Here is a 12010-nt window from a genome sequence, read left to right on the forward strand (position 1 = left end):
TTAGCACACTAGGGCTGCAACTAACGATTATTTTGCAAATCAATTAATCTGTCGATAATGTTTTCAATGAATTGATTACTTATAGAAAAACAAAGGTTCCTTAAAGAAGACCTTTTACGAAAGTAAACCATGTGAAACTAAACTCTGGATAGAGCATGTTGACAGACAAAAATTATTTTTTTTATCTTAAATGCAACATTTTTTCACAATTTTGGTATAATTGCTGCTCTAAATGGGTTGCTCTGTCAGCTAAAGGCATGTTTGACATTCTCTATACTCCATTTAACAATTAATCGATCAATAAAGTAGTTGACGATTTTTTTCAATAATCGATTAATCACAATTAATCCGATTAATTGTTTCAGCCCTACGCTAATCAGATGTTTTGTCCTCATGATAGACTTCCTAATCTTTGTCTACACTCTACAGAATCAGTGCTCTCATGATCATCCAACTAAGAATACCATAACATTATAAATGAGCAATATGTCAAATGAAACAATTTCAAAGCGTAAGCTTTTTGAAAAACACTAGCTGAGCTCTAAGATTATATGGTTTATTATTTTCTATCCAATGCAGTTCAGTTATGGTGATGACAGCCTGGCCCCTAACACCGCCGCTATTCAGATGACTTTCCTGAGGTTGCTTTCCACTGAGGCTTCCCAAAACATCACTTACCACTGCAAGAACAGCGTGGCATACCTGGATGCCTCAAATAGCAACCTGAAGAAGGCCGTGCTGCTCCAAGGCTCCAACGATGTGGAAATCAGAGCCGAGGGCAACAGCCGCTTCACCTACAGCGTCATGGAGGACAGTTGCACGGTATGCATTCCTGATGGCGTAAACATAAATCTACCCTCTAGGGGGGTAAACCTCAGACCTAGACAAACTTTGAAAGTTTGATGCATACAGCTTTTTAACAGTGAATGAGCAGCTTATAACTGTGAAATTAACATTTCCATTTTTAAATGCAGCTGTGATTAAGAATGTAAACAGTGTAGGAGAAAAGGAAAACAAGTTTAAAGACATGGTGCAAAAGGCATTGATATTGACAGGTTCAGTGCAGCACAAATAAATTACCGTAATATGGTGCAAAATGCAGTAGAACATGGAGTTGTGTTCTATTTAAAGGGATTATGAAAAAAATCAGCCATGTAGTGCAAATAGGATGTTTACAACTGTGATGCAGAGTCTAGATTAGAGTTCAACAGTCTGATGGCAGCAGGGGAAAACCAAATGTTTTACATTGTTTTTTGTATTCTTTTTTTCTCTATGCAGAGACACACAGGACAGTGGGGTAAGACAGTGATTGAATACAGGTCGCAGAAGACCTCTCGTCTGCCTATCGTAGACATTGCTCCCATGGATATCGGTGGAGCAGACCAGGAGTTTGGAGTTGATATCGGGGCAGTTTGCTTCTTGTAAAGAATGAGCAGCTGACAAGAAGAGGAAAAAAGTGGCTATTTGAAAAGGTGAAAAGGAAAGAGGAGTAGACTTCAGTAAAAAAGGAGAGAAAGAGAGAAAAAAATCAAGACACTTTTTTTTTCCACATGGGACCTATTTTTAAATAAAAAGTGCTTTTCCAAGTCGAACTCAGTAGGATATCTGCACTGAATGGCACCAACTAACTGTCATTTGTGATCCAGCCGCAGCTTTGCCTTCAGTCCTTTCTCTCCCCCTTCATGGACACCCTCCACTCCCTAAATCTCCCAGTTTTTCTCTAGCTGTGACAGCAGTCCCCTGCTCACCTACCCAATATCTAGAAGGAGGAAGTATGATGAGAAAACAGGAACATACCAGGGAAAAAGAGAGATGACAATGTGTTGGTGTTATTTATTTATTGTTTAGGTTAAGGTCCCAGGTGTGGTAGGACTGAGATTGCTGCCAATTGATGAAAAGAAAAATATTTTATTGAAAAAGACGCCGCATCTGCCAACTTTCTCCTGTTTTCTGATCATCCCATCATTCGTATGTCCCAGACCAATAATGATCTTTTTAGTTCTTGGAACCAAACATATTTCAAAATACTGTAGAAAGTGCAATTGTTCCTGTTCCTCCAACCATAGTGTGTATCAAAATTACTGTGTACTTTAATAAAGTCAATGGTGCTATTGTTAAACGGTTTGTGTTTTTAAACAATGCAATACGCATGCAGCGAGTCAGATACCATTTCATCCTAGGATTTAGGTTTTCACTGTGATTTTTGACCTTTACATGAACATAAATAAGTGATACGGCTTTGCAATCAGTGTAGGAATACACCAATTTGTGTTTTCTAAAAATTTGATTCGGCAATTTAAGACTACCTCACATAAAAAAAAAAGAAATACAAAACATATCTAAACTTAGTTTACAATAATAATTCTTGGTCATTCTAGGTATATTTGGATATGTGAGACCAGTCTGCTGCCCCTCATCCTGACCCATAACCCCACCCCCACCCCTTTTGGTCCCCTTACACAGCACACACCCTCTGCATCAAAGTAGAAACACACACATGATCTGGGATGTATTTCACCAATGCTCCACTGCAGAGGGTTCAAATGTGTGAGGTTGTGTATATTCTTTATTATTAATAATAGAATTATTATTAATAATAATAGCATTATTAGTATATTATTATTACTATGGTCTTGACTTGTTTTTGTTACGTTTAAATTAATGTAAATTGGAAATAAATGCCAAAACCCAAGTACTGGACTGGTGGAGTTTTATTGAATTTTGTGATTAACAGTTACACTATATTTATATCCAAGGCATGATTATATAAAAAGTAATGATTGGACTGACATGCTTCTTCTGGCTGGAAGTAATGTCAGTGTTATGATTCCAGTGGAGAATCTATGGAGGGACCTCGAAGGGTGATGTGACTGAAATCTGCCTAACTTGGGGTTTGCTGCAAAGAATTATTGGGAAGAAATACAAGCAAATAATAAATAAAAGCTTATCTACAAATATAGGAGTTATTTTATTCCTTTAAACCAAAGAAACATTTTTAATTTGATTATTTATTATTCTATTTCTTGAGTGAAATCAGAGCTTTACTTTAGAAATAACACATCTTTACCTCAGCATATCATTGAGGGAAGATTGTGGAACTTTCTGATTGTATGAAAATAACATTTTAATTTGCATCAGCCAGGAGTATGAGTGGGAGTTTTACCCTAACTGCACACATTCAATTAGATAGATTTAATCATAATAATATAATAACATGGCCCCATCAAAGTTCTTGTAGAAAATACACTGGATAGAAAAATATAGATTATACTTTTTAGTTTTGTTGTATTACTTTTCATATTTAAATAGTTTGTTTCAGCTAAACATGAAAATAAAGAAATGATTTAAAGATCAACTTAACACCAATAAAATAAAAAACGGTTCAGGCTTACAAAAAGTTGACATTTTTTAAATTTGGGATATAAATAATTAGACCTTGGGATAATACTGATTAGTATTTTTCTTGAAATTTAGAAGTATATTTTGTAAATAACAGTAAAGACACATTACTACTATCTTATAGCTTTAGCTACACGATAATGGCTAAGTTTAATACACAGTGTCTGACCTACTCTAATTTCAGCTTCTGCACATAAAATGGATCCATATTTAATAAAACTCAGGTACAATTATAGCAGCTTGACCAAGTCATTTGTACACAAGATAAGAACAGAATGTTAAACAAAAAATCAGTCAATTTAGACCTCTGTTTACTCTTTATTTCACCAAGTAAAACAAAGGTAATCTATGTAACAGATGTATAGAAATATATACATATATATACATGAAATTACACATTCTTTCCAGAAATAAGAAAAATTAAAATTAAAAACTGATCCATTTCTTTATTTGCACCTTTTTATTACTGGAACATTAGGTTTCATGTTATGGTATTGCAGCCTTCAGCTTCTGCTTGACAGACACATAATCACCAGGACTAAGTTTGAAATAAAGTGATGATGAAACTTCTTTTTCCCATAGCAATGTTTATTGGTTTTTGTTTATTATAAATATTTTTTAAAAAGCCTTTTTTAAGAACACTAAAAAGCATAGTAGCCTACTTTAAGCTCATTGTCCGGCAGTGTGCAGCAGCAGATGAGATATGGAGACTTTGGAGAAAAAAAAAACTTTTCTGGCCTCTCATTCAAATTACTTGATATCCTTGTCCAACTGCCCCATGCTTACAACAGATCGACACAAAAAAATTACAGTTCTATAAAAAAAATAATAACTTACGCAACACTACACTTACAAAAATTTTATTTTGTTTCTCATTGCATTGAGTGCTAATTTTCCATAATAACTTTTATGGATTCTTGCTTTTTATCTTTCTAAACTTTTTTTTTTACTGATGATTGCTATTTGAATGTCCAAAAAGAGACAGTACATGCAATAAAAACTATTTGGTTCTTTCTTTTTTTCAGTTCATAAATGTTTTTGACCAAGGTAATCTTTCAAAGAACATCTCTTGTTGTGACATTAATACAGAGGTATTAAAATAAATAACAGGTCAGTTACAAAAACAAAGATGAACATCATTTTGGGAGTGGCGGTCTAGTGGTTAGGGCATAGAGCTTGGAATCCTGAGGATCTGAGTTCGAGCCCCACTCCCACAGACTGCCACTCTGGGTCCCTGAGCAAAGACCATTAACCCCCCACTGCTCCCCAGGGGCCCCACAATGGCAGCCCACTGCTCCCAAAGGGGATGGGATAAATGCAGAGAGTTCATTTTGTTGCTCTGTACTTGTGACGGTGTAATGACAATAAAAAGCTGGGGGAAAAAAAACATTTGTTTGCTTCGATCACCTGAATAAAGTCTCAGACGATGTTGGGAACAAAAGCTTAGCTTGTATTTAAACAGTTGGAAACATTTTTTACATTTCTTCTTGCAGAAGAGAAGAATTATATCATATTTAGATACAAGTCTTACATAAAATACTAACCTACCCATTTTAAGGACACATTTGCACAATAAACAGGATTACAACACCCTCTTGAAAAATCAATCAAACCTGGTTTTCAATCCAGTGGGGGTTTCATTTACCGTAATGTGTCAAGAAGAAGAAATTCATCAGATTTTACATGGCGAGTTAAAAAAAAGAAAATCAATAGTTCCCTTAATGACAAATGATTTGTTTTGGGGGTTTTTTGGTGTGGTGTTAAAAATAGTCCGTTTTCATATAACATGTGAAGGACTTAAACTGTGGAGAACCAATAGTTCCAAAAAGTAACATAAATATAAAATATTCATACATTTCATAATCAAAGCAAAGCAGGACACGAATAAATCCAATTTGCACCTATTGATTTACACTCTTTAGAGATTTCCAAATCTTACTAAATGCAGAATTTTGTAGAAGCCTTGAATTTTCTTTGTAAAATGCTTTGATGATGTGTTGTGAAATTGCACAACATTAATAAACTCAATTAAACTGAATCATATCAATCCAAACACATTCATTTGAATTTGGAGGGATGTTGAACTTTTATTTAAGTATTTCTGTACTTATAAATGTAATTCATGCTGTATTTTCTGCAGTAGGCCAACACTATGAAATGCCTCTCACTGTCACTTAGGCTGGTCAACACAGTGTAACAGCTGTAACCACTGGCTTTGAGTGAAAAAAGCTTAAATGTATAGTGGAGGATGCTGTTTTTCCGAGTGGATCATCAAAATAAGTGGTCTTCCTAATCGTCAATCATTCTGGTGATATGTTTACGTAAGGCCATCCTACGTGCTTGTCCCCATTTTCACTTACCAATAGTAAGTCTGACATAGTGGAAGAATTGCACATCTTCTTTTGGAAAGTAAGCTTGTATGATGTGCACGAGGAGAAATGGCCTTGTTTGTGCTCTTGCTGCGTTTAATAGGCTTTCCCTTTCAAGAGTGGGTACAGGATTGAGCCTGTGCATTTTTTTTTAAAAGTGGAGGGCAAGACTTCAAAATTCAGGAAAATCCCCCATTATACCTTTAAGTGCTGTAGCCAAAAGCCTTAGGCTGATTTAAATAAAATAATTGGTAAATATGTATAAATGATTTTTGTATATAAAATACTTAAATAAATTATTCAAACATTATATCAAATTATTTTTTGCATGTGAGTGTTCATGAGACATAAGTCCAATACTATTAGATAACCCACAGGCTGAGTACAGATGTGAAGTAAATAATATGTTTCGGTTGCTAAATCAGGACTGTCAAAATAAGAATGGCCGTGACGATGCCTGAGCACAACACACAAACTCCAACACACACATAAATACAGACAAATCAAAGGACATGCATCTGAATTTGCACACCTGACAGACACACTCCAATTGATTAGTGTCTTTCAACTGTTCATTAGGGGTCAGCTGGTCAACTTCGCCTAATTAGGACCTAATGAAAGATAAAAGAGCACAGTACGAGGCATGGTGGTAGAAGAACAGAGGGGCTACAAAGGGAGGCAGAATGTTATTATGTTCAAAAACGGTCTTTCTTTATGCGTACACCTGTTTTATCTTCCCTTCTGCTGCGCTTTTAAAAGTCTTGCCATTCTCTAAGTGCATATCATACAAATTAAGAAAAACTTATAATTTTGTACTGGAAAAAAAAGGCAATAAGAAAATTAATTATTTCGAAGAAATAATTAGGCATGATTATTTTCCTCCACGTGTGAATCCCTCTATGGGTTTCAGAGTCCCGTTCCATAAAGATGGCATCTGATTACTGAGCGTAAACATTTGCTCAGAAACCAGTGCTCAGAGTGTCTGTCTCTGTAGGGATCTTATGTGGGCTGGGTAGACTCTTCAAATATTCCAAATGTCTGCGGGCCTCTGCCTGGTTCTGTCGAACATAGTACACAACATACACGATGACCATGAAGAACCACACAAACATGGTTACCAGCATGGCTACGTCTGTGGTTTTCCTCTGCAGGCTGCAGAAGTTTACCCCTGAATCCAGCAGTTTGACCAACGGCTGACCTGCATGCTCCCCTGGTGACCCCGGGTCCTCCCACCGCCCCCCCTCACCTACACCCCGCACTGAGCTCTCGCAGATGATCCCGTTCACAGTCTCAGGTTCAAGGTACAGAGTCTCCATCAGCTCCTGCAGGGTGCAGTCACAGTGCCAGGGATTGTGGTAAAGCCGTGTTTTGGCACGAGTGGATCCAAAATCCTCCCTACTGGCCTGCCTCAGCTGGTTATGGGAAAGGTCCAGCAACCGCAGGTCGGGTCCCAGATGCCGCAAAGCCCCTGAGGAGAGAGAGTCAATGCGGTTGTGAGACAAGTAGAGGTCCTGCAGGTGAACCAAGTGGCTGAAGGCACCCTCTGGGATGTTCCGGATGTAGTTGCGCTCCAGGTGTAGGAAAACAGTCTCCGGTGGGATCCCTTCTGGGATCTCTCGCAGCCCCGCATCTGAACACAGAACGGTGGCCGTGTCCCAGGCACAGTGGCAGCTGTCCGGGCACTGAGGGGTTGCTTGACCCCACAAAGCCGAGAACAGGAGTGATATACACAGCCATGAGTAGATATCCAGCCCTTCACCTGACCCTCTTCCTGTTCCTCCACTGATGGCAGGACATCTTCTCTCACACAAGCTTGTACACATCGCCTCACCATATCCCCATGACACACATCAGTTCCCAATCAGACTCAGGCAGCAGCAACAAGGGAACCTGACAGATTGAGAAAAATGGGTTTAGAACAGAGAAGAAAACCTGCAACCAGATGTAAACAAACTGAGCATATTTACAGAGGATTATGCAGAGAAGAAAAAGTTCAAATATCCAAAAGATTCATCAAGCTAAAGATCCATACGACACAAAAATGTATTTAAAGAGCGATACTCTGCCGAAAGGGTGGTTAATTTAGTATTAATCTCCAGATTTTGTGAAGGATGCAGCCACACCTTTATCTGCAGAGGTTTGCTCATTCATTCTCAGCCTCAGTAGCTGTAATGGTACCCTAAGTGGCCTATTAAGGTTGCAAAGCATTTTGCATTTCTGCATTAGAAGAACACAAATCATCAGACACGATTATCTCAACTCCACCCGGTCTCCTTTCCGTTTTGCCCTTCAGAACCAGAATAACAGCGATCATATTATCCAGATCAATACATTTTCATCTCATTTACTCTTCTATTTATGCCTCTATGATAGCAGGGCTGCTTAATCACACTTTAAGGGTTAGATGTGCTCTGCAGAGATGAAGGCTAGAGAAAGAAGAATCAATGCCCCAAGTATTGCCTGTTAGACTATTAAGAACAAGAACATCAATCCTGGGTGAATTTACACTGTCAATAAGTGACAATAATGGGGAGGTACTACCATCTGCTCACCTTCCCTGCAGTTGGAAGGGAAAAGTTTTCAAAAAAGCAAACATAATGAGATAAATTAATGTAGAACCTGGTGCTTGTATGATTTCAATTCTAACAGGTTTCATTTGTAAGTATTCTGCTGTCGCTGTTGTTTTCAGCCTGTCTTGCTCTGTAGATGTTTCAATGCAATTTTCCAGAGAAAAACATGTTTTCAAAGCCACTTTGTTTTCCTGAGACAAACTAGACTTTCTGAAGCTCATGTTTCAAGAGATGATTGAATCTGATTGCAAGAATGCCCTGATAAATGTCAAGTATCCCGTGTTTCCATAATAAAATCAAAACTGTCAGGTGTCTCTACCCTCTACTGGAAATAGAAAAAATGTGCTTAAAGGCTGGAACCTCAGACTTTCAAGTATGGCCTAGATCTGTCTAATATGCCTGGATTAAAATTGGGGAAAAAGAGGAATGTCCACTAAAATGGGATTCAGATTCTTGTGGTTTTTAGTTACATACTGAATGATTGTATGCAAATTGTAGTTTGGTAAAATAACCTGATGCATGAGCAGCAATTAGGTAGAGCTAAAAATAAGCAAGAGGGGAAATATGGTAAATTAGATATGCTTTAAAAAATAAACAAATGTCTATTAGTATTTAGTGGAAAATAGATCATTTAGAGGCTAAAATAAAACAGGGCTTGGGGTCTAGTTTTATGGGGGGGGGGGGGGGGGTGCTTTAACTGCTTTCAAATGGATGAAACCTAAATATCAAAATAGTATAAAATGTATAGAAGCAGACTTTTGCATGCCTAAATCTTTATATAATTAATTTTATAATTAATTTGTATTTTGCATAAAGATAATTTAATTATACAGTTCATAATGCATATGTTTCTGCAAAATGTTTCATCTCTTGGATTTGACACTTTTTTTGACAATTTAAGTCAAAAAATTCCTGATCAAACTGACAAGAGACGAACAGAACACATTTTACGCACAAAAGACACAATGTCCGGCAAACTAACTTACCTTTAAAACTGGTTCAAATTAAGTTTGAGTCCAGAAGATGTCCAACAGCAGGGTTTATTTTTTTAAATCAGGCTCCGTTTGCAGTTTTATGTTCGCTTTCAATCAAAATCCCGTTTTTTCTGTTCAGATCCACGTATGGAAGCGCTGCGCTCTGCGCTCTGCAGACGGCTCCATCGCGGACTGTCTCCTCGGTGGCTTTTTAGCTGTAAAGATGTGGGACAAACTCTCTCTCCTCCGCATCTCTCTTCCTCTCCCTGAGGATGGGTGTTTGTAAAAGGCAAATCACAACACGGAGGGGGTGTGCCATCATCACCACCCCTCCTAGCCCCCGGCATCCATCTCGTTTTTCTGAGAACACGTTGGTTACCTCCATGAGCTATTAACTTAATTACCTTTTGCCATAATTAGATTCTTAGAATCAGTCTTCCAGAAAAGCTGCTTGAAAGAGGGCAGGTACACAGAGATAAGTTAGCGAAAGAATACAAATAAGAGATCATCTGACTTCTTAAAGCAGAAGGCTAGAGTCAAACAGTGTCAGCCACCCCAAGGTTTAGAATAAATTATCTTTTACTGTAGTGACACCAAATTGAACTAGGAATTTAAAACAAACTTTTAATTTGAAAAGTTATTCCCTTGGGAATGTAAGGTAATAATTGTTTTCAACTAAAGCATTGGAGTAATAACTGTCTACTGTTACTACTTTGTTCCACCCCCATTAGGAAATAATTCCTTCTTCCTTTTTAAGGCTTTAAAAGGTGATTTCCCACCGGATTTCTGTTTATTTGACTATATGTTTTGAATCACAGGACATAGTAATGACATGTTTTCGGTTTTATGAAAGATTTATTGCTTAAAATGGTTTTACAAAGGCCCGCATGGGGGTGGAGTTTGTAGAACTTGCCTTGTAGCCAGACGGTCTTGGGTTCGATTCCTAGGCTATCGTCTTTCTGCATGGAGTTTGGATTTTCTCCCGAATCCATATGTTGTGGCCCAGCTTTGATGACACAAAAAAAGTCCAAAAAAGCCACAGATGCACCATGGTCAAGTAATTTACGCAGGCAAAAGAAAAAATGTTCCAGGTAAACTGCTTCAGTTTTCTTAGTTTATTTCTCCTCAGGCAAGCAAACAGAAAAGGACCACCATTTCCTCCATGCTTCTCTTGCTCCGGTAAAAGAAAAAAATACGTCCACCCAGATGCATGCTGTTTCTACCATTGACAGCCTATTTATAATCTTAATTCAACCAAATTAATCAAAACTAACCAGAAACAAAGAAACTTAATTAAATAACCAAAAAAACATGATCTAAAAACAGATATCAAACAAATAAGTAGAATAAACTTAGCCAGAGTATCCACAAAAACAAACTGTTAATTATTAACAAAAAATAATTGACTCATACAGCATTTATGAGTTCTCTCAGGGTACTCTTTGTTCAACAGCCCAAAAACATAATTGTTAGGTTAACTGGCTTCTCTAAATTGTCCTTAGGTGAGAGTGTATGTCCCTGTGTGTGACTGTTTCCATGCGACTGGTGACCGGTCCAGGGTGCCGCCTGCCTTTCGTCCGCAAACTACTGGAGACAGGCACTGGTACCATGACCCTGACAGATAAGCGGGGGAAGAAGAATGAATGTTTTTAAATATCAAAGAAGCAATCAAGCTATAGATGAAAAACATCTTCATAGATCTTCCATCATACTAGCTTATCCACACATTTGTTGTTTCATTTGATTTTTGTGCAGGAAAAGCTTTTCGGGCATAACTCCCAAAGAACTAGCCAGTATGAAGACAATGGGTATTAGTTCTCACAGATACTTGGGGATTCCAGGGTGCTGTTTTCTCACTATCCTCATCACTGTTAATGAAAAAAAAAAAAAAAAAGAAAAGTGGAGTACAGATTTGGAAAATATGTCTATTAGGCCTAAATGTGTTTCAAAATTATTTGCTTTGCTTAAAGAAAATGTGCAACTCCAACAAATCTTAAACCTTTTAACAAATATTTAAACATGTTCCTGTAAATTAAGCTTGGGAATTTCCCTTAATATCTGCCGTGTCGTCCAGTTTGTCTTGAGCTTTATAAAACCTCTAAAAGCGGAACCCAAATATATCATGGAAGGTGGGTGCCAAGTTCAGGATAAACCTTTATGAGCTATAACTGATGGATTGCCTCCAGAGGGTAGAGTAACAAATCAATACAAAATAGTCTTGAGTAATTACTTTCATTCAATAATGAAAAGTTTCAGTTTGGATGGATAAGCAGCCTCCATTCAGAAGAGAATGTTATGTTAATCATACTTTCACATACATAAATTTGTATCGTATGATGCTAGAAACTATTATCAGAACACTAAACTATAAAATCGTACTAATTGGCCCAACATCCAAACACAGCAAAGACTAACATGGGCAGAAAGGCGATTTGTGATAGAGCAGCCCTGCTGGAGTCCAACAAGCACCAGGAACAGGTGTGTCTGACTTAATGTTGGTAATGTGGACCAAACTCCTATTCCACTTGTACAGATCGGAGGGCCCCTGACTGTACCCTGACTGATGCATGATTGTAGAAATATCTTGTTAATGTGATGTCTGTCATCACCATGAATTATATCGACTTCAGCATGCTAAGTTTTGTCTTTGATTTTTGTTGCTAAAAAAAATTATTTTTCTGCACTGTGACCACTTAAA

At 37.5% G+C, this 12010-nt stretch overlaps 2 protein-coding genes across 2 annotated transcripts in view; one reads left to right on the plus strand and one right to left on the minus strand.

Moving 5' to 3' along the window:
- Positions 1-2327, plus strand: part of LOC107103054 (collagen alpha-1(II) chain-like) — a 54912-nt gene extending 52585 nt beyond the window's left edge. The window contains exons 52-53 of the mRNA XM_015402573.1: positions 580-822; positions 1279-2327. Coding sequence (XP_015258059.1) covers positions 580-822; positions 1279-1425 — 390 coding nt within the window. The 3' untranslated portion in view covers positions 1426-2327. The remainder of the gene's footprint in view (positions 1-579; positions 823-1278) is intronic.
- Positions 2328-4674: 2347 nt separating this feature from the next.
- Positions 4675-9557, minus strand: LOC107102983 (leucine-rich repeat-containing protein 3-like). The gene is made up of 2 exons (XM_015402476.1): positions 9325-9557; positions 4675-7658 (listed from the first exon to the last, which is right to left on the minus strand). Exon 2 carries the CDS (start codon positions 7589-7591, stop codon positions 6728-6730), a length of 864 nt encoding a protein of 287 aa, XP_015257962.1. The 5' UTR covers positions 7592-7658; positions 9325-9557; the 3' UTR covers positions 4675-6727.
- Positions 9558-12010: the final 2453 nt, after the last annotated feature.

The sequence above is a fragment of the Cyprinodon variegatus genome, unplaced genomic scaffold (assembly GCF_000732505.1).
Source record: "Cyprinodon variegatus isolate N-32 unplaced genomic scaffold, C_variegatus-1.0 Scaffold34, whole genome shotgun sequence".
Taxonomy (NCBI): Eukaryota; Metazoa; Chordata; class Actinopteri; order Cyprinodontiformes; family Cyprinodontidae; genus Cyprinodon; species Cyprinodon variegatus.

Bases quoted from the DNA above. Each gene is read 5' to 3' on its own strand.
- LOC107102983 (XM_015402476.1), bottom strand. From the start codon at position 7,591: ATGTGTACAAGCTTGTGTGAGAGAAGATGTCCTGCCATCAGTGGAGGA.